Consider the following 27,401-nt stretch of genomic DNA (forward strand, 5'->3'; position numbering starts at 1 on the left):
GAGGTGACCGCACAACATTATCACCACGTGTGGCGAAAATTTGTTGCGTGGTGTGAGGCCAGGAAGGCCCCACAAAGAAATTTCAACTCGGTCGTTTCCTGCATTTCCTGCAAACAGGAGTGTCTATGGGCCTCAAATTGGGGTCCATTAAGGTTCAAATTCGGCCCTGTAAATTTTCTTCCAGAAAGAATTGGCTTCAGTTCCTGAAGTCCAGAAGTTTGTCAAGGGAGTATTGCATATACAAACCCTTTTTTTTGTGCCTCCAGTGGCACTGTGGGATCTCAACGTAGTTCTGGGATTTCTCAAATCACATTGGTTTAAAACCAGTCAAATATGTGGATTTGCAGCATCTCACATAAAAAGTGACCATGCTCTTGGCCCTGGCCTGGACCAGGCGAGTGTCAAATTGGTGGTTTTTTTCTCAAAAAAGCCCATATCTGTTTGTCCATTCGGACAGGGCAGAGCTGCGGACTCGTCCCCAGTTTTCTCCCTAAGGTGGTGTCAGTGTTTCACCTGAACCAGCTTATTGTGGTGCCTTGCACCTACTAGGGACTTGGAGGACTCCAAGTTGCTAGAAGTTGTCAGGGCCCTGAAAATATATTCCAGGACAGCTGGAGTCAGAAAATCTGACTCGTTGTTTATACTGTATGCACCCAACAAGTTGGGTGCGCCTGCTTCTAAGCAGTCGATTGCTCGTTGGATTTGTAACACAATTCAACTTGCACATTCTGAGGCAGGCCTGCCACAGTCTAAATCGGTTAAGGCCCATTCCACAAGGAAGGTGGGCTCATCTTGGGCGGCTGCCCGAGAGGTCTCGGCATTACAACTCTGCCGAGCAGCTACGTGGTCAGGGGAGAACACGTTTGTAAAATTCTACAAATTTGATATCCTGGCAAAAGAGGACCTGGAGTTCTCTCATTCGGTGCTGCAGAGTCATCCGCACTCTCCCGCCCGTTTGGGAGCTTTGGTATAATCCCCATGGTCCTTTCAGGAACCCCAGCATCCACTAGGACGATAGAGAAAATAAGAATTTACTTACCGATAATTCTATTTCTCGGAGTCCGTAGTGGATGCTGGGCGCCCATCCCAAGTGCGGATTATCTGCAATACTTGTACATAGTTACAAAAATCGGGTTATTATTGTTGTGAGCCATCTTTTCAGAGGCTCCGCTGTTATCATACTGTTAACTGGGTTTAGATCACAAGTTGTACGGTGTGATTGGTGTGGCTGGTATGAGTCTTACCCGGGATTCAAAATTCCTCCCTTATTGTGTACGCTCGTCCGGGCACAGTACCTAACTGGCTTGGAGGAGGGTCATGGGGGGAGGAGCCAGTGCACACCACCTGATCCTAAAGCTTTACTTTTTGTGCCCTGTCTCCTGCGGAGCCGCTATTCCCCCCCATGGTCCTTTCAGGAACCCCAGCATCCACTACGGACTCCGAGAAATAGAATTATCGGTAAGTAAATTCTTATTATTGTGTGTGTGTGTGTGTGTGTGTGTGTGTGTGTGTGTGTAGATATAGATATATAATGTGTGTGTGTGTGTGTGTGTGTGTGTGTGTGTGTGTGTGTGTATATGTGTGCGTATATATATATATGTGTCCATAAAGCAGCACTCAACATTCATCAACTTAGCCGGGTGCCAGCCTAAGACCCTGTAGCAAGGGATCCAGTATACATACACTCCACGGCGACACCCTGGGCATGAAATAACTCCACAAGAGGCAGGGAGGAAAGATCAACTAATCTTGACAGGCAGCACCACTCAGTCTAAAGATGTGTATTTCACAGCATCACATAAATCCCAATGTTTTGTGGCACGCACGCCCCTTTGTCAATGTGAGTAGCCAATTATGTGATGTGCAGACCTATCAATTGCTTTGAGGTGAACTGTACGAAGTTTTGATGAGCATTGTTTTCTTTTCAAACCCCATTTGCAAATAAAGCAGAGATTTGTGAAATTTCCCATAAACAGGTTGTCTCATCTCTCCCATGGTAATTATCTACAACATAAATGGTTATTTTATATTGTATTTCATTATGGTACCATCAGCCAATAATAGTCTCCTTTATAACAGATCCATTTTGATACTTTTAGTTAGTGTAACTTGGTCATAATCTCAATAACAATGTATTTTTATGTTTTAGAGACGCAACATTCCAATAAGGTCACATGAAGATCTGAAAGTAAGTGCTTATATGCATTTTCTCTTACGTCCTAGAGGATGCTGGGGACTCCGTAAGGACCAGGGGGTATAGATGGGCTCCGTTGGAGATAGGGCACCTAAAAAGAACTTTGACTATGGGTGTGCACTGGCTCCTCCCTCTATGCCCCTCCTCCAGACCTCAGTTAGATCTTGTGCCCAGAGGAGAATGGGTGCACTGCAGAGAGCTCTCCAGAGTTTTCTGTAGAAAAATAATTTTGTTAGGTTTTTTATTTTCAGGGAGTCCTGTTGGCAACAGGCTCCCTGCATCGTGGGACTGAGGAGAGAGAAGCAGAGCTGGCTTGTCAAGTTGGGCACTGCTTCTAAGGCTACTGGACACCATTAGCTCCAGAGGGAGTCGGAACACAGGTCTCACCTGGGGTTCGTCCCGGAGCCGCGCCGCCGTCCTCCTCACAGATGCTGTAGATAGAAGCCAGATACAGAAGGCAGAAGACATCAGATCTTCATGAGGTAAGGCGCGCAGCGGTAAGCTGCGCGCCATTGCTCCCAGTCACACACACACAGAGCAGCACTGAAGGGTGCAGGGCGCAGGGGGGGGGGCGCCCTGGGCAGCAATAAACCTCGCATTTTGGCACAAATACAGTTGGATTAGACTGCGGAGGCAGTAAATCTATGATCCCCCGCCATTTTATTGAAAAATCACTGGGACTGAAGCCCGCCGTCGGGTGGGCGGGGCTTGATAATCAGCACTAACCAGCGCCATTTTCTCCACAGAAAGCTGCATGAGGAAAACGCTGGCTCCCTGGTCTCTCCCCTGCTGAACACAGGCTGGATAAAAGAGGAGGGGGGCACATTAGCGACGCAGTGAGTGGGAATTGGCAGAATATATATATAAAAAAGCGCTATCTGGACATATTTTTTCCAGTGTTTTTAAGCGCTGGTGTGTGCTGGCATACTCTTTCTCTGTCTCTCCTTAGGACCTGTTTGGGGTTTTGTCCCCTTATAGGTTAATCCCTGTATGTGTGGGGTGTCGGTACGTGTGTGTCGACATGTCTGAGGCGGAAGGCTTCTCCAAGGAGGAGGTGGAGCAAATGAGTGGTGTGTCCCCGTCGGTTGTGCCGACTCCAGATTGGATGGACATGTGGCATATGTTGAATGCAAGTGTGGCATCTTTACATAAAAGGCTTGATAAGGCTTGTTTAGGGGGGACATCAGGGGGTCAATCCTCAGATTGGACCGACTCACAGGGCCCGTCGGGGTCTCAAAAGCGTCCCTTAACACAAGACACTACTACCGACACGGATTCTGATTCCAGTGTCGACTATGACGAAGTAAAATTGCACCCTAGGGTGACTAAAACCATTCAGTGTATGATTGTGGCAATAAGGGATGTGTTGCATATTGTGGATGAACCCTCGGTCCTCGACACAAGGGTACACATGTTTAAGGAAAAGAAACAGATTATTAATTTTCCCACATCTCATGAATTAAATGAATTCTTTGGAAAAGCTTGGGAGACTCCGGATAAGAGACCGCAGATCCCCAAAAGAATTTATATGGCATACCCTTTCCCTAAGCAGGACAGGGAGATTTGGGAATCACCCCCCACTGTGGACAAGGCCCTGACGCGCTTGTCCAAGAAAGTGGCGCTACCGTCTCCTGACACGGCGGCCCTTAAGGACCCTGCAGATCGCAGGCAAGAAACTACCTTAAAGTGTATTTATTCTCATACGGGTGCTGTGTTAAGACCGACAATTGCGTCGGCATGGGTGTGTAGCGCAATTGCAGCTTGGACAGATGAGCTGACAGATCAAGTTGATAATATGGATAAGGCTACTATATTCCTAACTCTAGCCCATATTAAAGACGCAGTCTTATTTATGCTCAAAGGGACATTGGATTGCTAGCTTCTAGGGCCAATGCCATGTCTATCTCAGTGAGAAGATCCTAATGGACTCGCCAATGGACGGGTGATGCGGATTCCAAGAAACATATGGAAGTACTACCCTATAAGGGTGATGTATTGTTTGGGGATGGGCTGACGGACCTGGTTTCCACAGCTACAGCAGGTAAATCAAATTTTTTACCATATATTCCCCAACAGCAAAAGAAAGTAACACCCTATCAGATGCAGTCCTTTCGGTTGCACAAGTCCAAAAGAGGTCGGGGATCCTCTTTCCTCGCCAGAAGTAAGGGCAGAGGCAAGAGAGCACCTGCTTCGGCAGGTGCCCAGGAACAAAAGTCCTCCCCGGCTGCTCCAAAACCCACAGCATGACGCTGGGGCTCCCCTGAGGGAGTCCGCACCGGTGGGGGCACGTCTTCGACTTTTCAGTCAGGCCTGGGTCAGTTCGGACCTGAATCCCTGGGTGTTGGAAATAGTTTCCCAGGGTTACAAATTGGAATTCGAGGAGGTGCCCCCGCGCCGATTCTTCAAATCGGCCCTACCAGCTTTCACATCGGAAAGGGATGTAGTGTTAGCTGCAATTCAAACGCTGTGTATACAGCAAGTAATCAAGGTTCCCCTGCACCAGCAGGGAAGAGGTTACTATTCAACCCTATTTGTGGTCCCGAAACCGGACGGTTCGGTCAGACCTATTTTGAATCTGAAATCCCTAAACCTGTACATAAAAAGATTCAAATACAAAATGGAATCTCTCAGAGCGATAATAGCCAACATGGAGGAGGGGGAGTTTATGGTGTCTCTGGACATAAAGGATGCATACCTTTATGTCCCCATATATGCCCCCCATCAGGAATACCTGAGATTCGTTGTACAGGATTGTCATTACCAATTTCAGACGTTGCCGTTTGGACTCTCCACGGCCCCGAGGATTTTCACCAAGATAATGGCGGAAATTATGGTGGTCCTGCGCAAGCATGGAGTCACAATTATCCCATACTTGGACGATCTCCTGATAAAAGCGAGATCAAGTTAGAAATTGCTGAGCAGTGTGGCGCTCTCTCTGAGAGTGCTACAGCAACACGGTTGGATTCTAAATCTACCGAAGTCACAGTTGATTCCGACAACTCGACTACCGTTCCTAGGTATGATACTGGATACGGAACAAATGAAGGTCTTCCTCCCAATAGAGAAAGCCCAAGACATCCAGAACATGGTCAGAGACCTGCTAAAACCGAAAAGGGTGTCAGTTCACCAATGCACTCGAGTTCTGGGGAAAATGGTGGCGGCCTACGAGGCCATTCCCTTCGGAAGGTTCCATGCAAGGACTTTTCAATGGGACCTTCTGGACAAGTGGTCCGGGTCCCATCTGCACTTACATCGGAAAATAACTCTGTCCCCAGGGACCAGAGTGTCCCTCCTGTGGTGGTTGCAAAGTGCTCACCTCCTGGAGGGTCACAGGTTCGGAATTCAGGATTGGATCCTGGTTACCACGGACGCGAGCCTCTGAGGATGGGGAGCGGTCACACAGGGAAAGACTTTTCAGGGTCTTTGGTCAGACCAGGAGTCCTTTCTACACATCAATGTGTTGGAACTCAGGGCCATTTACAACGGCCTTCGACAAGCGGAGAGTTTTCTTCGAAACCTACCGGTTCTGATTCAATCAGACAATGTCACAGCAGTGGCTCATGTGAAGCAGAGTCGCGATGGCGGAAGCCACTAGGATCCTTCGCTGGGCGGAAAATCATGTAAGCGCTCTGTCGGCTGTCTTCATTCCGGGAGTGGACAACTGGGAAGCAGACTTCCTCGGCAGACACGATCTCCATCCAGGAGAGTGGGGACTTAATCAAGAAGTCTTTGCAGACGTAACACGTCTTTGGGGAACTCCTCAAATAGACATGATGGCGTCACGCCTCAACAAAAAACTTTGGAGGTATTGCACCAGGTCTCGGGACCCTCAGGCAGTAGCAGTAGACGCACTGGTAACACCGTGGGTGTTCGAATCGGTCTACGTGTTCCCTCCTCTTCCTCTCATCACGAAAGTGTTGAGGATCATAAGACGAAGAAGAGTACAGACGATACTCGTTGTCCCAGACTGGCCTCGAAGGGCCTGGTACTCGGATCTACAAGAGATGCTCACAGGAGATCCCTGGCCTCTTCCTCTGAGGGAAGACCTGTTGCAGCAGGGGCCCTGTGTATTTCAAGACTTACCGCGGTTACGTTTGACGGCATGGCTGTTGAACGCCGAATCCTAGCAAAAAAGGGGATTCCGGAAGAGGTCATCCCTACTTTAATAAAGGAAGGAGGTGACGGTAAAACATTATCACCGTATCTGGCGAAAGTATGTGTCTTGGTGTAAGACCAAGAATGCACCTACGGAAGATTTTCATCTGGGTCGTCTTCTCCACTTCCTACAGACAGGAGTGGATATGGGCCTGAAATTAGGCTCGGTTAAGATACAGATTTTGGCCCTCTCGATTTTCTTTCAGAAGGAATTGGCTTCTCTTCCAGAAGTCCAGACGTTTGTAAAGGGAGTGCTGCACATCCAGCCCCCCTTTTGTGCCTCCAGTGGCACCATGGGACCTGAACGTGGTGTTGCAGTTCCTAAAATCACACTTGTTTGAACCGCTTAACAAGGTTGAGTTGAAATTTCTTACCTGGAAGGTGGTCATGTTGTTGGCCTTAGCATCAGCAAGGCGAGTGTCAGAATTGGCGGCTTTGTCACACAAGAGCCCCTACTTGATTTTTCATGTGGATCGATCTGAATTGAGGACACGTCCGCAATTTTTGCCTAAAGTGGTTTCTTCGTTCCATATAAATCAACCTATTGTGGTGCCTGTGGCTACAGGTGACCTGGAGGATTCCAGATCCCTGGACGTAGTCAGGGCCTTAAAAATTTATGTAGCCAGGACGGCTAGAATTAGGAAAACAGAGGCTCTGTTTGTCCTGTATGCGGCCAATAAGATTGGCGCTCCTGCTTCGAAGCAGACTATTGCTCGCTGGATCTGTAACACGATTCAGCAGGCTTATGTTACGGCTGGATTGCCGTTACCGCATTCAGTAAAGGCCCATTCCACTAGGAAGGTGGGCTCTTCTTGGGCGGCTGCCCGAGGCGTCTCGGCATTACAACTTTGCCGAGCGGCGACTTGGTCGGGATCAAATACTTTTGCTAAATTCTACAAGTTTGATACCCTGGCTGATGAGGACCTAGCGTTTGCTCAGTCGGTGCTGCAGAGTCATACGCACTCTCCCGCCCGATTGGATGCTTTGGTATAAACCCCATGGTCCTTACGGAGTCCCCAGCATCCTCTAGGACGTAAGAGAAAATAAGATTTTAAACCTACCGGTAAATCTATTTCTCCTAGTCCGTAGAGGATGCTGGGCGCCCGTCCCAGTGCAGAAACTCTGCAAGACTTGTATATATTTGTTGCTTACATAAGGGTTATGTTACAGTTGACATCGGTCTTGGACCGTTACGGTCGTTTGTTCATAATGTTAACTGGTTATTTATGTTCCAGGTTACATGGTATGATTGGTGTGGGCTGGTATGAATCTTGCCCTTGGATTGCTAAATCCTGCTTGTATTGTCCATCTCCTCTGGGCACAGTTCTATAACTGAGGTCTGGAGGAGGGGCATAGAGGGAGGAGCCAATACACACCCATAGTCAAAGTTCTTTTTAGGTGCCCTATCTCCTGCGGAGCCCGTCTATACCCCTTGGTCCTTACGGAGTCCCCAGCATCCTCTACGGACTAGGAGAAATAGATTTACCGGTAGGTTTAAAATCTTATTTTCCAGTACATGCATTTTCCAGTCTATGGGCAACATCTCCACTTCTGTAAACTCGCACTTTAGTAAATATACCCCTTAATCTTTTAAATTCTTACTTAGTCTCTCTACCCTACACATAGTTGAATGTTTGATCTTTCGATGTCAGAAGAACATATATAATTCTATTTATTTTTAACTCTACTTTAGCTTGGAGACTCTTTAGGTGATGGCAGCAACTCGGTTCTTGATTTTATGTCCATGAAATCTTACGCTGATGTGTCTCTTGAAATGTCTATGCTAAATTCTTTAGGTATGTATAAATAGTGCTCTTTGATTACCCTTTTTTATTTTTTCTAATCGGATTTATTTCTATGATTTTTTTCAACAAGAACCATCCATTAACCCCTGACCCCACCCCCGAAAATATTTCACTTACATAGTACATAGGCAGCCTCTACCTTAAAAAGGTCATGGCGTAAACAAAAGGAAATATTATAGACTTACAGAATAGTGCGACATCCTGAAAGTTAATTAGTCGTAGCAGAACCACAATTAATAAAACAATCTACATGAACTCCTAAAAAAGGAAAATGATTGAAGGGTACAGTTTAGTGACCACATCTGAAGTCAGATTAGAGCAAATATCCATCAAAAAGAAGAATGAAATAAATAAAGATAAAGTGTAATTACAGTACCCTGTAGGTCTTAGTCGCCAGATGCCCCACCCCATCCATCAGCCTTTGGATCCTTGCCACCTATACTATAGGCTGAATCACTCTACACAGCCCAGATCCTTTCCAATTTTGACACGCTTAGTATATAGGGGAGCGTTCATGTCCCACTACATCATGCATTTAGCTTCACTATTCCTGTAAAGTGGGTCCTTTAAAGACCATCTGGGTTCTAGCTACACAGACCTTAACCAGGCCAAGGCATTAAGGATATATTGACTAATTGACCGATAACTCTATCTTTAAGGCCTAAACCAAAAGGATATATACCATGGTATATAAGAGGGAGTTTATTACCCATTCTCGTTATACATCTGGTAACCTTTTTCCAGAGTATCCTGACAGCAGGGCAATCCCACAGGACATGCCAAAAGTAAACATCAAAGGCCTTCTCAACATCAGAGTCCACCCCTCGTCTTCCAGTGAACCAAGATCAGATTCCCACATCTCCTTGAGCATCCCTGGTATCTGAGTTCTCAGTAAGCAGATCGGCTTAAATCATAGTAACTAGTTTCTTCTCACCAGCAACCTCAATGAGGATTTAATAGGGTTAATAACAATTACAGGCCCAGAGGAAGCTAACTGAGTGTGTAGAGCATGTCGCAATTGTAGGTACCTAAACAATATATAGCTTGGGAGACCAAACTCTCCCATGAGTTGCTGAACAGATTTTAGTTTTCATTACCCACTTTAATACTTGCTCTGTTTTTCTTATATTCTGCTGAGATATTTAAGTTTAACTAATAAGTACCAGCTACGTTGTTGCACATCCTGTATGTTAGGAATTCTTTATTTAGAATGTTAAAGTAATGATTTTCCATTTTTTCTTAACTCTATCTAAACCATCAGGAAAAGTGAAGAAGGAGGTTGACCATGATGATGGTCATCTTAACTTGGATGATGCAGCTAAACTTTTGCACGACTTCCATGAAGTACACAATGACAGAGTTGGATCTAGGCCATCTTCCAACATAAGTTCTTTATCCAACAACTCTGAAAGAGATCATCATCACCTAGGTTAGCTTGTTATGTCCTCTTAATTTGTTTTGTATTTTGTTATCTATTCTTTCAATGTGACTCTTTAAAATACTATGTTCTATAACAGAAACTTTATATAAAAGTTCTACTTACAGTTTAAAAATGATTTATCTTTATCATGAACACTTAAAATTTAGCAGTGGATCTTCTTTATATTGCTGAGATGCATAGCTATGTTTTAATCTCGTAGTTGACTCATTTCGTATAAATATATATGTGTGTGTGTGTGTGTGTGTGTGTGTGTGTGTGTGTGTGTGTGTGTGTGTGTGTGTGTGTGTATTTCTGCTGCGGGGTACACTGGGCTCCACAAGGATTAACATCGGGGTGTAGAGTAGGATCTTGATCCGAGGCACCAACAGGCTCAAAGCTTCTGACTGTTCCCAAGATGCACAGTGCCGCCTCCATGCACAGGAGCTCAGTTTGTAAGTTGGTGCCATGCAGTAAGCAGGCTTCCAACAGGGGGGCTGCCTCTTGCAGCCCATTTATAGCTTTTTTGAAGAAAAAAAGAAAGAAATACTTTGATGACTTCAAGGGCTGCAGTGTTTGTAGTCAGATAGACAATATTTGCTGCAGCTCCATCACCCCCAACGGCACTGTATACTCCCGCGCCCTGGTTTCCGGGTAACTACAGCGGAGGCTCCGGTGTTCTTCATGTTAGTCATACACATCTGCCGCTGCCCTCCAGGATCGTGTGGCCGCACATTCATGGGGAGGTAAGGGGTCTCTTTGGCTGCTGTTACCGCGATCCGGCGCGGCCGCGTGCTGGCGTGGATACTGTTGCTGGGCAGCTTCTCCACTAACCACCAGGGACATTGGGCACAGGTGGGGGTTTTTACCTCTGAAAAACACTGTTTTTTCTCACACGTCCTAGAGGATGCTGGAGACACTTCAAGAACCATGGGGTATAGACGGGATCCGCAGGAGACATGGGCACTTTAAGACTTTGGGTGTGAACTGGCTCCTCTCTCTATGCCACTCCTCCAGACTCCAGTTTAGATTTGTGCCCAGGGAGACTGGTCACACACAGGGGAGCTCTACTGAGTTTCTCTGAAAAGACTTTGGGGGTCATTCCGAGTTGTTCGCTCGCAAGCGGATTTTAGCAGATTTGCTCATGCTAAGCCGCCGCCTACTGGGAGTGAATCTTAGCATCTTAAAATTGCGAACGAAGTATTCGCAATATTGCGATTACACACCTCGTAGCAGTTTCTGAGTAGCTCCAGACTAACTCGGCATCTGCGATCATTTCAGTGCTTGTCGTTCCTGGTTTGACGTCACAAACACACCCAGCGTTCGCCCAGACACTCCCCCGTTTCTCCGGCCACTCCTGCGTTTTTTCCGGAAACGGTAGCGTTTTTTCCCACACGCCCATAAAACGGCCTGTTTCCGCCCAGTAACACCCATTTCCTGTCAATCACATTACGATCGCCAGAACGAAGAAAATGCCGTGAGTAAAATTCCTAACTGCATAGCAAATTTACTTGGACATTGCGCATGCGCACTAAGCGGAATATCGCTGCAATGCGAAGATTTTTACTGAGCGAACAACTCGGAATGACCCCCTTTGTTAGGTTTTTTATTTTCAGGGAGAACTGCTGCTTCGTGGGACTTAGGGGAGAGAAGTCAGACCTACTTCTGATGAGTTCAAAGGTTCTGCTTCTTGGCTACAGGACACCATTAGCTCCTGAGGGTTTGGAACACTAGGTACGCCTAGGGGTTCACTCCCAGAGCCCGCTGTCACCCCCCTTGCAGAGCCAGAAGTCAGAGTGGAAGAAGATAGAAGGACTTCAGTGACGGCTTCTGAGGTACCGCACAGCGATCGCGTTGCACGCCATGCTACCACACACAGCAGCACTACAGGGAGCAGGGCGCGGGGGGGGCGGCATGGGCAGCATAAAAAAATCCTCATACAAGCTGCAAGCTGGCAAAGTGGATAAGATGTGCCAAGGCACAAAATCCTGACCCCCGCCAGCGTTTTTATATTATAAAATAGCGGGCTGAAGCGCGCCATTGAGGGGGCGGGGCTTAGCCCTCACAGCTCTCAGCGCCATTTTCTCTCCACAAAAAAAGCTGTAGAGACGCTGGTCCGTGCCTCCACTCTGCTGTAACAAGTGACAGAGTGCAAAATGGGGGGGGTGGGGGGGAGAGTTAGGGACAGAAACGGCTGTGGGAGTGTCCATGTCGGCACCGCCGACTCCTGATTGGGTAAATGTGTTGAATGCCTTGAATGCTAATGTGGCTCTTATTAATAATAAGAGATTGGATAAATCTGAATCTCCGAACCAGGCATGGAAGAAATCTGTGGAGGATGTGTTGTCACAGGTCCAGACCCCCTCGGGGTCACATAAACGTTAATTTGCTTAATTAGCAGACGCAGATACCGACACGGACACTGATTCCAGTGTCGACTATAGTGATGCCATATTAGACCCAAATTGGCAAAGAATATTCAGTATAGAGAAAAATTCCAAGAATAGGCGCAGTAAAACCACCAGGTGCAGCTGAACTAGGTGCTAGAGGGGTAATCCACAACCACTCAATTACATAGAATACAGATTGGAAGCACACAGAAAAAATAGCGCACTTGGAGATAACATGTGATCATTTAACAAACGAATAATAATTAAAGCACAAATCACCCTTGTTTTTCTTATGACTTAAATGCTTCAACTTTGATCATAATCCAGCATCCAAATATTGAATCTAGAAAACAGGTGTTCTTGCCACACAGATTATATCAGTGTAGAAGAAAAAGAAAAGATATAAAAGCATATATCGAACTCCAGGTAGACAAGCGGGACTATTGATACATAGACTCCAGACATAGACGGACACCAGGATCTACCACCGGTAGGATTGGAACTCCGGACTCCATTCTCCCTCTTCCATTACTGCTCCATCTGGGAAGGTGATAGGAATCCTGTTTGTTTGCAGTTTGTCTACCTGGAGTTCGATATATGCTTTTATATCTTTTCTGTTTGTAAGTGCAACTAGTATTAAATTTTGTTACCTTTAATCAAGAACTACTGCACTATTATTTTCTCTCTCTCTTTACTTGGATACACTGCAAAGTGTCCAGGGATTAGAGGTTAGAGGTTAGAGGATGGTGTTTTTAAAGAAATACTACACTATATTCGTTTATGTGTGTTCCTTCTACACTGATATAATCTGTGTGGCAAGAACACCTGTTTTCTAGATTCAATATTTGGATGCTGGATTATGATCAAAGTTGAAGCATTCAAGTCATAAGAAAATCAAGGGTGATTTGTGCTTTAATTATTATTCGTTTGTTAAATGATCACATGTTATCTCCAAGTGCGCTATTTGTTCTGTGTGCTTCCAATCTGTAAAGAATATTCAGTACATGATTGTGGCAATAAAAGATATGTTAAATATCACTGAGGACCCTGCTGTTCCTGATACTAGGGTCTGTATGTATAAGGGAAAGAAACCTGAGGTAACATTTCCGCCCTCTCATGAACTGAATACTTTTTTTTAGAAAATGTGGGAAAATCCTGACAAAAAGTCTCTGATTCCCAAGAGGATTCAGGTGCCGTATCCGTTCCCCTCTGGGGATAGAGAAAAGTGGGAGTCTTCCCCCATTGTGGACAAGGCCCTATCACGGTTGTCTAAAAAGGTGGCTTTACCGTCTCCTGACACGGCAGCCCTTAAGGATCCTGCGGATCGTAGACAAGAAAGTACGTTAAAATCCGTTTACGTCACCACAGGTACACTGCTCAGACCGACCATTGCATCGGCGTGGGCGAGTAGTGCTATCGAAAAGTGGGCAGATAACTTGGCATATGATATAGATACCCTAGATAGGGATAGCATCCTGTTAACTCTGGGTTATATCAGGGACGCTGCGTCCTACCTAAAGGAGGAGGCGAGGGATATTGGCATTTTGGGAGCAAAAGCCAATGCCATGGCAATTTCAGCTAGGAGGGCATTGTGGATTCATCAATGGAATGCTGATGCTGACTCTAAGAAAGCTATGGAGTCCCTCCCATATAAAGGTGGTGTCTTGTTTGGTGACGGTCTCACTGAGCTGGTATCTACTGCTACCGCGGGTAAGTCATCTTTTTTGCCTTATGTTCCTCCACAACAAAAGAAAGGCCATTTTCAGATGCAGTCCTTTCGGCCAAATAAATAAAAAAAAGGCTGAGGTTATTCCTTCCTCGCTAATAGGGGAAGAGGTAAAGGTAAAAGATCTCCGGCCGTCGCAGGTTCCCAGGAGCAGAAGTCTTTCCCGGCTTCTGCCAAATCCACCGCATGACGCTGGGGCTCCACTGAGGGAGTCCGCACCGGTGGGGGCACGTCTCAAGCTCTTCAGTCAATTCTGGGCTCGTTCGGCCCTGGACCCATGGGTTTTAGAAATAGTGTCCCTGGGGTACAAACTGGAGTTTCAAGACGTTCCCCCTCACCAATTTTTCAAATCGGCCTTACCAACTTCTCTTCCGGACAGGCAGGTGGTATGCGTTGCAATACAAAAATTATGCCTAAATCAGGTCATTATCAGGGTTCCCCAGTCTCAACATGGAGAAGGTTTTTATTCCAGCCTGTTTGTGGTCCCGAAGCCGGACGGTTCGGTCAGACCAATTCTGAACCTAAAGTCCCTCAATCTTTTACCTAAGAAAATTAAAATTCAAGATGGAATCTCTCCCAGCAGTGATCTCCAGTCTGGAGGAAAGGGATTTCATGGTGTCGGTCGACATAAAGGATGCCTACTTACACATCACCATATATCCTCCGCATCAGGCTTACCTAAGGTTTGCTATTCAGGATTGTCATTACCAATTTCAGACGTTGCCGTTTGGTCTGTCCACGGCTCCGAGGATTTTCACCAAGGTAATGGCGGAAATGATGATTTTCCTTCGCAGGCAAGGAGTCACAATTATCCCTTACTTGGACGATCTCCTGATAAAGGTGAGATCCAAGGTCAAACTGGTCCAGGACATTACGCTATCCCTGACAGTTCTACAACAACATGGTTGGATCCTAAACTTGCCAAAGTCACAGTTGAATCCGACAAAACGGCTGTCGTTATTGGGAATGATTCTGGACACAGAATTACAGAAAGTGTTTCTTCCAGAAGAAAAAGCTCTGGAAATCCAGAGTTTCATCAAACAGATTCTGAAACCGGCGAGAGTTTTGATCCATCAATGCACTCGTTTGCTGGGAAAGATGGTGGCGGCCTACGAGGCCATTCAATTTGGCAGGTTCCATGCCAGAGTGTTTCAGTGGGACCTGTTGGACAAGTGGTACGGATCCCATCTACACATGCACCAGAAAATAATCATGTCCTCCAGGACCAGAATCTCACTCTTGTGGTGGCTGCACAGCTCTCACCTCCTAGAGGGACGCAGGTTCGGGATCCAGGACTGGATCCTAGTAACCACGGATGCGAGTCTCCGGTGCTGGGGAGCAGTCACACAGGGGGAAAACTTCCAGGGAAGATGGACAAGCCAGGAAGTTTGTCTACACATAAACATTCTAGAGTTAAGAGCCATTTACAACGGTCTTCTTCAAGCGGAACGTCTCCTTCTAAACCCATCCGTTCTAATCCAGTCGGTCAATATAACAGCAGTAGCGCACATAAAAGAGGCCACAAACGTTCTCCGCTGGGCGGAAAGACATACAAGGTCTCTGTCAGCAATCTTCATTCCAGGAGTGGACAACTGGGAAGCAGACTTCCTCAGCAGACACGATCTCCATCAAGGAGAGTGGGGTCTTTATCAAGAGGTCATTGCAGAAGTGACAAGACTGGGGAATTCCTCAGACATGATGGCGTCTTGCCTCAACAGGAAACTTCAGCGATATTGTTCCAGGTCGAGAGACCCTCAAGCAATAACAGTGGACGCTCTAGTGACACTGTGGGTGTTTTGGTCGGTGTACGTGTTTTCCTCCGCTTCCACTCATTCCAAAAGTGATAAAGATCATAAGAAGAACAAAGGTTCAAGCGATCCTCATTGTTCCAGATTGGCCAAGGAGGGCTTGGTATCCAGATCTTCAGGAATTACTCATAGGAGATCCCTGGCCTCTTCCTCTACAAGATGATCTGTTACAGCAGGTACCGTGCGTATATCACGACTTGCTGCGTTTGACGGCTTGGCGGTTGAACGCCGGATCCTAGCCCGAAAGGGTATTCCAATTGAAGTCATTCCCACACTTCTTCAGGCTAGAAAAGAAGTAACGGCAAAACATTATCACCATATTTGGAGAAAATGTATGTCTTGGTGTGAATCCAAGTCAGGCTCCATAAAAGTACAAATTTCAGCCTTATCAATTTTCTTTCAAAAAGAATTGGCCTCCCTTCCAGAAGTTTAGACTTTCGTGAAGGGCGTTTTGCACATCCAACCTCCTTTTGTGCCCCAGTGGCACCATGGGATCTTAATGTGGTGTTGCAGTTCCTTCAATCTCATTGGTTTGAACCTTTACAGAAGGTTGAGTTGAAATTTCTCACTTGGAAAGTGGTCATGTTATTGGCCTTAGCATCCGCAAGGCGGGTGTCTGAGTTAGCAGCTTTGTATCACAAGAGTCCGTATTTAATCTTCCATGAAGATAGAGCAGAGTTGAGGATTCGTCAACAATTATTGCCGAAGTTGGTTTCATCGTTTCACGTGAACCAGCCTATTGTGGTGCCGGTGGCTACTGACGTCTTTGCTGAATCAAAATCTCTCGATGTGGTCAGGGCTTTAAAGATTTATGTCACCAGAACGGCTCCACTTAGGAAAACTGAAGCTTTGTTTGTCCTGTATGCTTCCAACAGATTGGAAATCCTGCTTCCAAGCAGATTATTGCGCGCTGGATCTGTCATACGATTCGGTAGGCTCATTCGACGGCTGGATTGCTGTTACCGAAGTCAGTGAAGGCCCACTCTACCAGAAAGGTGGGCTCTTCCTGGGCGGCTGCCCAGGGGGTCTCTGCATTGCAACTCTGCCGAGCAGCTACTTGGTCAGGTTCAAACACTTTTGCGAAATTTTACAAGTTTGATACCCTGGATGAGGAGGACCTCATGTTTGGTCAATCGGTGCTGCAGAGTCATCCGCACTCTCCCGCCCATTCTGGAGCTTTGGTATAAACCCCATGGTTTTTGAAGTGTCCCCAGCATCCTCTAGGACAGGCATGTCAAACTCGCCCTCCAGCTGTTGTGAAACTACAAGTCCCAGCATGCTTTGCCAGCATACCTTCCACTGATTAGCTGGTGAAGCATGCTGGGACTTGTAGTTTCACAACAGCTGGATGACCATGAGTTTGACATGCCTGCTCTAGGACGTATGAGAAAATAGGATTTTAATACCTATCGGTAAATCCTTTTCTCTTAGTCCGTAGAGGATGCTGGGCACCTGTCCCAGTGCTGACTCTATCTGCAGTTTTTGCTTATTAGTTATTGGTTAGGTTACACACAGGTTGTGTTTCTGTTATAGTCAGCCTGTTGCTGACATGGTTCATGCCGTTGACTGGTTTTCTGTTAAATGCCATGTTGTACGGCGTGTTTGAGGTGTGAGCTGGTATGTATCCCACCTTAGTTAACAATAAATCCTTTTCCTCGAAATGTCCGTCTCCCTGGGCACAGTTCCTATAACTGGAGTCTGGAGGAGGGGCATAGAGGGAGGAGCCAGTTCACACCCATTCAAAGTCTTAAAGTGCCCATGTCTCCTGTGGATCCCGTCTATACCCCATTGTTCTTGAAGTGTCCCCAGCATCCTCTACGGACTAAGAGAAAAGGATTTACCGGTAGGTATTAAAATCCTATTTTTATGGCCCGCAAGCGCCCGGTGGGGATGCCAGCAGGGGGAGTAGGCCTAGCCTGTAGCCCCTCCCACAACCCCAGGGCGCCATTTCTTTTAATGTTTCCACCCTGGAGCTGCATATCTCACCCTCACTCCCTGTCAGCCGCCATCACAAACGGAGCTGTTCCTGGGACTGCTAGGGCAAATCCTCCTCTGTAAAGCCGCCTGATTGCCAGCGCTGTGCATTTTACAGGACACTTAAATATTCTACCTGTCACTGGGACAGTGTTAGTTAAGAAAGAGTGCATACATTCAGGGCTGTGTGGTACAAACACCCTGTGATATACATCCAGTATCTACTGTGCTTTGTTATATCTATTGTTAACACACATAGCTTTACTGAGTATTACTTTGTATTGCCAGTCCAGTGCAGTTTTATGGTGCATAATTTCTGCATGGTACGCTTGTGACTATATATGTGTGTGTGTATGTAGCTGCTGCGTGGCTGCCTTATTGGGTATTTCACTCAGCGTGCTATTCCTATATTCCATAACCTGTGGGGGCTAAGTGTATCAGGTTTTCTTATAATATAGGCTTTTTTTCACAAGATATACTTGCTGTGTGTTTACTTGTGATTTATAGTCACCCTATATATCTCTTGGATTCCCGGGAATTGTGCTGCCACAGTCACACTTCTTGCTAGGTATATCGCTGCTAAGAATTGTACCAGGTTGCCCAATATTGTGCTTACTATTATGTCAGCTACAAGAGGCAACGGAGCTGGGGCTTCTCCCACACTGCGTCGTGATGATGCTGCAGACATTTTGGAGGAGAATTTGGCATCAGAGAGTTCAGGTTCAGGGGCTTCCTTACCCCCCCAGTGTATCTGTAGCACTGGGGGCAACAAATGACCCACCTTGGGCTACCTTTTCCACGCTATTAAACACGCTTGTAACTAAATTGGTGCCCCCTGTGGGACCACCTGTGCCACTGCAGCAGTTTATGGTCCCTGCTATTTATCCGCCATGGGCAGATCAAATCTCTACTCAGTTACAGCATTTGAACTGGTCACTGACTAAATTGTGTCACTGTCACCCGCCTAAGACTAAGTAATCTTCTAAATGGGCCATAACTCTGAGGAGGATGGTGCATATCCCACAGACACTGACTCAGATGTCTCTGATGGGGAAGGGAAGTCATTGGTGGATGTCTCTGATCTGATTGAGGCAATTAGGCTCATTCTTCAGGTGTCTGATGATCCTGAGCCTGAGACTGTTTCTATAAAGCCGGATAGGTTTAAACGTAAGAGGGTGGTTAAACAAGTTTTACCTCATTCTGAACACCTGGTTGACACACTTCAGGAATCCTGGGAAAATTCGGGCACAAAATTCACACCAAATAAGAGACTGCTGGCTCACTATCCTCTCTCTGCGGAGATATGTAAGAATTGGGAAACTCCTCCGCCTGTAGATTCTCATGTGGCGTGCATGGTAGTTTCCTCTGCTCTGCCAGTAACTAGCGTCACCTCTCTGAAGGAACCCGACGGATAGATGTGTGGAGGGTTGTTTGAAAGCGATTTACATACTAGTGGGGGCTGTGCATAGACCATGGGCTGCTGAAGCTGTTGAGGTGTGGGCTCAGGAGCTTGAGGTGGAGCTGCCTACCAACGCATCTGAGCATGCTCGACAATGTCTCTCTTATGTTACCACGGCTTCTCTGTATCTTAAAGAGGCGGCCTCCGACGCCGGGGTGCTGGCGGCCAAGGCTGCTACTACGTCCGTCTTGGCTAGACGTATCGTGTGGTTGAGATCATGGTCGGTGGATATGGATTCCAAGAAAACCCTGGAGGTGCTTCCTTTCAAGAGAGACATTCTCTTTGGAGAAGACCTCAATAAGATTGTGGCTGATCTGGCTTCTGCTAAAAAAGCTTGCCTACCTAGTACGGCTCCTTCCGCACAGAAGGCTAAAAGTACTTTCCCTCTGCCCTTTCGTCCTCCAGGTAAAGCAAAGGGTCAGGCGTACCCAAAGCAAGCTCGTGCTTCCAGACCTGCCAAGCCCAGACCGAAACGAGCCTGGGCTGCCCGTCAGCCTGCTTCCAAAACTGACAAGCCTGCGCATGATGGGGCAGGCCTCCCTCTGGGGGATCCCAGGGTGGGGGACGACTTCTAGGTTTTGCCCAGGAATGGTTGAAGACCACTTCCGATGCCTGGGTAAGGGAAGTCGTCACTCGAGGTTACGCCGTACCCTTCAAGAATCGTCCCCCTCATTGTTTTTGCCTGACAGATGTTCCTCTGGACCCGACAAGGGCAAACACTCTGCATTTGGTGGTCCATTCCCTCCTGACCACAGGAGTGGTAGTAAGGTGCCTCTGACTCAGGCAAGGGGTACTATTCACCGCTATTTCTAGTCCCGAAACCGAATGGGTCCTCGCGGCACATTCTCAATCTGAAGTCCTTGAACAAGCATGTGCGGGTCTCCAAGTTTCATATGGAGACCCTGCGCTCTATTGTTCTAGCCTTGGAGCCTGGGGACTTTATGGTCTCCCTGGTCATACAGGATGCCTACCTGCATATTCCTATTGCAGTGTGTCATCAGCAGTACCTGAGGTTTGCGGTGGGCAATCTTCATTACCAATTTCGGGCGTTACCCTTTGGTTTGACAACGGCTCCCCGAGTTTTCACCAAAGTTATGGCAGTCATGACTGCTACACTCCGCCAGTAAGGGGTCAGGATCCTACCGTACTTTGACGATTTGTTGATCCTGGTGAATTCCCCAGAACTTCTCTTGTGTCATCTCGATCTGACGGTCCAGTGCATGAAAGCCCACGGGTGGCTGATCAACTGGAAGAAATCCTTCTTGGTTCCTGCTCGGAGCATGTTACATCTGGGAGCGTTATTGGACACTCACAACCAACGGTTGTTCTTGTCTCAGGAGAAAGTCCTGAAGCTTCAGGACAGGATTCGATGCTTCCTATCTCGTCCGCAAGTGTCGATACATTCGGCAATGCTAGTGCTAGGTCTCATGGTGTCGGCTTTCGACATGGTGGAGTATGCTCAATTCCATTCTCGCCCTCTGCAGAAGTTAATTCTGACTAAGTGGGACGGCTTGCCTCACCGGATCAGATCTCGCATGATCTCCTCGTCTCCGGAAGTCCGCCTGTCACTGAGCTGGTGGCTTCAGGACCATCGATTCAGCAGGGGCCGTCCCATCTGGATATCCAACTGGGTCCTGCTGACGACGGATGCCAGTCAGAGGGTTTTGGGCGCGGTGTTAGAACAACACTCTCTTCAGGTTCGTGGACCAAGGAGGAGTCTCTACTCCCAATAAATATTCTGGAACTGCGGGCAGTGTTCAATGCGTTGACAATGGCCCAGCATCTAATACAGAACAGACCTGTTCAAGTACAATCGGACAACGCCGCCACGGTGGCGTACATAAATCATCAAGGCGGCACTCGAAGCCGCATGGCAATGAGGGAAGTATCACGGATTCTTCAGTGGGCAGAGCGTCATCTGCCAGCCATATCAGCGGTCTTCATTCCGGGCATTCTGAACTGGGAAGCGGACTATCTCAGTCATCAGGACGTACACGCTAGCGAGTGGAGCCTCCATCCGGAGGTGTTTAAACATCTCGTGGACACGTGGGGCCTTCCAGATGTGGATCTGATGGCGTCTCGACACAATCACAAGGTTCTGGTCTTCAGAACAAGGACAAGGGATCCTCAAGCTGCGTTCGTGGACGCTCTGGTAATTCCATGGAACTTTCAGTTGCCGTATGTGTTCCCTCCGGTGTCGCTCCTGCCCAGAGTAATACGGAAGTTCAAGCAAGAAGGAGGAAACCTGCTTCTGGTCGCTCCAGCGTGGCCCAGGCGGCACTGGTTCTCCGATCTACAGGGTCTCTCGTTGGATCATCCCCTTCTACTTCCACAACGACCAGACCTCCTCGTTTAGGGCCCTTGTGTTTACTAGGATTTGGCCCGTCTGGCTTTGACGTCATGGCTCCTGAAGCTTCCATCCTGAGGGCCAAGGGTTTTTCTGAGGCGGTCGTTCAAACTATGTTGAAGGCCCGTAAGCCGGCTTCTGCTCAGATCTACCATAGGGTCTGGAATGCTTACTTTACTTGGTGTGCGTCTCACAATCATGACGTTTTCAAGTTTAGTATGGCCAAACTATTGGCCTTTCTACAATAGGGCTTGGACTTAGTCCTGCGTCTGGCCTCCCTCAAGGTTCACATCTCTGCCTTGTCGGTTTGGTTTCAGAGAGAAATTGCTACCCTACCTGATGTCCATACATTCACTCAGGGCGTGTTGCAGATTCAGCCTCCTTATGTGCCGCCTGTGGCCCCTTGGGAGCTGTCAGTGGTTTTGGAGGCCTTACAAGAGTCTCCGTTTGAGCCTTTTGCCTCTGCTGACCTTAAGTGGCTTTCCCTTAAAGTGCTATTTTTGCTGGCTATTGCTTCAGCTAGAAGGGTCTCGGACTTGGGTGCCTTATCCTGTCAGTCTCCCTATTTGATTTTTCACCATGACCGGGCGGTTCTTAGAACACGGCCAGGTTATTTACCTAAGGTGGTGTCTTCCTTCCTCCTTAACCAGGAGATTGTGGTTCCGACATTTAATTCCTCCTGAGTTGTCTACCAAAGAGCGGTCTTTGTACGTGGTACGGGCTCTCCGTATCTATGTTAAGATAACTTCCTCCATTAGGAAATCTGATTCTCTTTTTGTACTGTTTGGTTTTCACAAACGTGGCTGGCCTGCTTCCAAGCATACTCTGGCCAGATGGATTAGAATGGTGATTGCACATGCTTATGTACAGGCTGGTTCCTGCTATGATCAAAGCCCATTCTACTCGGTCGGTTGGACCTTCTTGGGCGGCCCACCGTGGTGCGACCCTTGAACAATTGTGCAAGGCGGCTACGTGGTCCTCAGGGAACACATTCATTAGGTTCTATGCCTTCGATACATCCGCCTCCCAGGATGTTTCCTTTGGACGCCGGGTTCTTGTGCCCACTACAGTGCGTCCCCTCCCATAAGGAACTGCTTTAGGACATCCCCGATGTTAATCCTTGTGGAGCCCAGTGTACTTCGCAGCAGAAAACGAGATTTATGGTAAGAACTTACCGTTGTTAAATCTCTTTCTGTTAGGTACACTGGGCTCCACAATGCGCCCACCCTGACGCACTTAGCTTCTTTGGGTTGGTATGGCATTGCCGCTGACACCCTCTCCTGTGGTGTGTGTGTGTGTGTGTGGTGTAATTGGCTACGAGCGATTGTCGTCTCGGGTACCTGCTACTGCATTGGGCTGGTTAACGAAACTGAGCTCCTGTGCACGGAGGCGGGGTTATAGAGGAGGCGGCGCTGTGCATCTTGGGAACAGTCAAAAGCTTTGAGCCTGTTGGTGGTGCCTCAGATCAAGATCCTACTCTACACCCCGATGTTAATCCTTGTGGAGCCCAGTGTACCTCGCAGAAAGATTTAACAATGGTAAGTTCTTACCATAAGCCTTGTTTGTTTGTTTGTTTGTTTGTTTGTTTGTTTGTTTTTTGCAATCATTCTGATGTTTTTCTTCTGCAATAGTTTATAGGATTTTGATTGTTTGGTTATTTATTTATTTATTTATTAACAGTTTCTTATATAGCGCAGCAAATTCCATTGCGCTTTACAATTGGAAATAACAATGATATAACAAACTGGGTGATAACAAACAGTCATAGAGGTCGGAAGGCCCTGCTCGCAAGCTTACAATCTATGGGGAAATAGGCATGTATACACAAGGAAAGGTGCTATCTATTGCATACTTGTTCGCCAGATTGCAAAGATTCTTGGTGGGCTGTATGATATGGTCATACAGCAATGATGAACCGGGTTCGAGAGGAAGGGAAAGTGAAGAATGAGAAGATATGTGTGGCCTGTACAGAGTGGATGCAGTTTGATAGGAAGGTTTATGAAATTTATGTGGGCGGTTCTGGAATTTGCTTGCCTAAAGAGGTGAGTTTTCAGGGAACGCTTGAAGGTTTGGAGAGTCACAGAGTGGGTGCAGCCCGATGAAAGTCCTGCAATCGTGAGTGGGAGCGAGTAATGAGTGTGGATGAGAGACGCAGGTCTTGTGAAGAGCGAAGAGGTCGGGTTGGGAGATATTTTGAGATAAGCGAAGTGATGTACGTTGGTGTAGTTTGGTTAATGGCCTTGTGTGTGAGTAAAAGTATTTTATATTGAATGCAGTAGAACACAGGTAACCAATGGGGGGACTGATAGCACTGTTGTGTTTATAGTACTTATGTCAAGCATCTGTGCTATGGAAAAGTTTTGTAGTGTGGATAGAGTTCAGCTGGTATTCAACATTTCTATAGATGCTGAATTTAAATTTTACCTTTTCTCTCCCGCCACCTTCTTTATAACCTCCTCACTCACAATTACAGGTAGCCCTTCTCGTCTCAGCATTGGAGAACAGCAAGACATACCAGATCCCTATGAGTTCCTCCAGTCTCCAGAACCTGACAACCCAAATTAAAAATTATGTCTATAGAGTTTTTGATATTTACTGTCTTTATTTTAATCTGTACATATTATTTCCCACTGATGAAGTTACTGTAAATAAAAACAAAACTATATAGGGCAAAGTGGAACTAAACCAAATTATTTGATAGTTTGCAGAGGAAGGTAAACTCCAACTTCTTCCCTTTCCTTGAATATCTGTATTTAGTGAGAAATTCATTTTTTTTTACTTTTTAAAATGAACATATTTCACCAACAAATTAAAAATCTAAAAAGGCCAATAGTTCTGATCAAAATGTAAGTGGTGCTTGGCTAGGCAGCCATTAGGGTCAGACATACTATTGTTACTTTGTTTTCCAGCAGTTTATATACCAACATTGTGTGCTATTTGTGTTCTAATTAGCCCCTGCTGTTCCCTGCTAGATACTGGTACGCCCCAGGACACCCACCAAGAGCCCTCTCCTGAAGATTCAGGCCTTCACACTCGAAGGACTCCCTACACGCTGCTTTAGCGACTTATGGGCTGCTCTCAATTAACATTCCATATCAGTTAATGTTGGGCCCCTACCGACTACAACCAGTGCCCCAGCTCCCGGTCTCGTTGACATCCCCAGTCCCTTCACTACCTTACTCATGGAACTGTATGCTTTCCTGCCATCTGCTTCATTACACCCAGTGCCTGTGGTAGCTGAAGATCTCGGGAATTGCCAACCTCTGGTGATCCTACAGTTCTGCCTGACACCCCCGACTGCCACACATTTGTCTGCTGGAAGAGAGCCCTCTTTAGGCCCCCATACACTACAGCGATATGTCTGAGGCTGAAGTCGGAGGCGATTTCACTTGAACTCTCCCGGGAGCTTCCCGGGACTGGTTCCATACGATTTGGTACATTTTGCATGCAATATATCTTATGCGATCCCAGCCATGTCTGTGGGAACTGACATATCACGAGTGCAGCACTAACGATCTAGGGGAGTCGATCCGACCCTCACAGGAACACTGATCGGAAACACATCCAAAATGCCCGATTTCATCTGATATATTGGCCCGAATGCCCGAAATTGGATGAAATAGTACATTTTCGTTCTAGTGTATGGGTCCCTTTTCCGCTGTCTGCTTCCATCCTGCCAGTCACGACCCTCTGATTGTTTACTCCTCCTGTTGCTCACTACAGTAAGCTGCAGTCGTTCATTTGGTGCTCTCCCCATCGCTGCTGCCATTTCAGCCTTCAAGCCTGGGGAGTCTCCCGCATACAGTACAGTTCTCCATCTTAACTCTGCAGTGTCTGTTACAACCTTTGTGTTCCCTGCTAAACTCTGTTGTCGACTGATTTTCAGAGTTCTACCGGGGACAAGTTCTCCTTGGCTCATTGGTGTCCTCAATATTTTCTACCACTGTGGAAGCCTTGTATAATATTTCAAAGCTGCTCTTTTTGAAACAAAACTTGGCTTTATTTGTCCTTCACATTTCTGTGCCTTGTACACGTTATGATATATTCTGACTTCCCCATCTTGTGTGTGGGCCAATTCTTGCTGGAGCACTGCTGTTTGACTATCATTTCTCATCTCTCCAAAGTCTATGACAGTGGCTAAGGACAAACAAAATCAGATTCTCAGTCCCTTGTGAACTATCATAAGAAATCTACTCCTGCCTTATCCCTTAAACCTCCAGCGATTCTGTCTGGCAGCGACTCTGATACTGACACAGATGAGGAGGACCTTCCATTCCAGCCCCCAAAGCTGATATTGCAGTTAACCTTTATGAAGTGAGACACATTAATCAAACCATTAAAGGTGCGAGTTAAAGCGATGTCTGATCTTACATAAGTTGTAACATTGATTTGTTAGAGATGCAAGAAAATAAATTTATGCAATTTCAGCAAGCATTTGACAAAAATTACCTTAATGCGGGTAAGCTTCACCTCTTTGAACTAAAATATGGAGATCCGCAGCAGGAGGTACAACTGGCGTATTTGCAACATCCCTAAGGACCCCCTGCTGGGCGACAACTTGCTGTGCCCGTTTTGTACAATATTTCAAAGCAAAAGAACAGATTTTCAAAGAAGCAAGGTCACGACTTTAGAGCCTGTTCTGATTCAACCTTTCTTATGTGGAGAAAGATGAGATGTGACACAGATTCTTTTTTTGCATTCCCACGTACAAGTTAATGGCAAGACTATAGCCCCTAAAAGCCTAGATGAAGCCCTGCAACTTCTTTGGGAATTCAACCTTTCCACTGTTGTGATCTCATCTCTCCCTGCTACCTATAGCACTACTGGAAATTTGCTACCCCAAAGACCCCCTGAAATGGGCATGGAAAAGCAATTTTTTTCCTCATAGTACCTGGTCTACCTTGCCTGCCTTGAATTGTTCTTGGTATAATCACCTCACATTTCTAATCTTGTACCCCCATTAAACACTGTCTGATTTGTATTGGACTTCACTCTTCAGTAACTAAGCCTCGCCATCTGACAACCATTTAAGTGTATTCCTTTTTTCTCTCTCCTTTAAGTTACACACCATGGGTTGCTCCATTTGATCCTGTCTGCAGACCCTTCAGTACGCCAACTCTACTGATCTTCATGATCTGACTTAAGTGCTTTCATACTAGTGGATGCTTGGATACTAGACTTGTATATGTTTTGATTTATTTAATTGCTATGTTTGTTTTGCCTATTTATGTATTGTAAATGTTTTTTATAAAAAAAAATGTATTGTTCTGTCGCGTACGCATTTCACTGTACTGTTCAGATATTCCAGTCTTTCACATCAGTGCCTATCCCACTTGAGCTTATAATCTATGTTCCCAATAAAAAGGAAATATACAAACTAGGGTTCATTTATTTATATTTTTTGTCAAAAGCTAGTTAACTTACCAGTTTGTTTTTGGTTTGTGGGAGGAAACTGGAAGAAGCCCATACAAATACAAAGAGAAAATACAAACTCCTCACAGATCAGCCATGACCAGGAATTGAATTGTCACCAAGGGCCTGATTCTGATTTGGAAATAAAGCAAAAGAGGATATTGGGGTCCACATTAGTACCATGGGATATAGATGGGTCCACTAGGAGCCTTGGGCACTTTATGAAATCAATAGTGTGCACTGGCTCCTCCCTCTATGCCCCTCCTACCAGACTCAATCTAGAAACTGTACCCGGAGGAGTTGGACAATCCTGAGGAAGGATTTAACAGAACAGTGGTGAGATCCGAACCAGCACACACAAACAAGAAAAAAGCCATGCTAACAAAACTTGAATAGGAACAGCAATAGGTGAACCAACCACAATACTTAAAGTAACAGAGCAGGAAACATGAAGCACTGGGCAGGCGCCCAGTATCCTCTATGGACTACGAGAAAAGGATTTACCGGTAGGTAATTAAAATCCTATTTTCTCTTACGTCCTAGAGCACACTGGGGTCCACATTAGTACCATGGGGATGTACCAAAGCTCCCAAACCGGGTGGGAGAGTGCTGAGGTTCCTGCAGAACTGATTGACCAAACTGAAGGTCCTCAGAGGCCAAAGTATCAAACTTGTAAAACTTAGCAAACGTGTTCTAACCCAACCAAGTAGCTGC

The 27,401-nt window shown here is 46.5% G+C and overlaps 1 protein-coding gene across 9 annotated transcripts in view; it reads left to right on the forward strand.

Annotated features, from left to right (window-relative positions):
• The window catches only part of BRD9 (bromodomain containing 9), a 351,813-nt gene extending 325,161 nt beyond the window's left edge, over positions 1-26,652 (forward strand). For all 9 annotated transcript variants that reach the window (XM_063922671.1, XM_063922669.1, XM_063922670.1 and 6 more), the window contains exons 14-17: positions 2,150-2,188; positions 8,043-8,145; positions 9,416-9,583; positions 23,749-26,652. In XM_063922671.1, the coding sequence (XP_063778741.1) occupies positions 2,150-2,188; positions 8,043-8,145; positions 9,416-9,583; positions 23,749-23,840 (402 nt within the window). In that variant the 3' untranslated portion in view covers positions 23,841-26,652. The remainder of the gene's footprint in view (positions 1-2,149; positions 2,189-8,042; positions 8,146-9,415; positions 9,584-23,748) is intronic.
• Positions 26,653-27,401: the final 749 nt, after the last annotated feature.

The sequence above is a fragment of the Pseudophryne corroboree genome, chromosome 5, assembly GCF_028390025.1.
Source record: "Pseudophryne corroboree isolate aPseCor3 chromosome 5, aPseCor3.hap2, whole genome shotgun sequence".
Lineage (NCBI taxonomy): Eukaryota > Metazoa > Chordata > Amphibia > Anura > Myobatrachidae > Pseudophryne > Pseudophryne corroboree.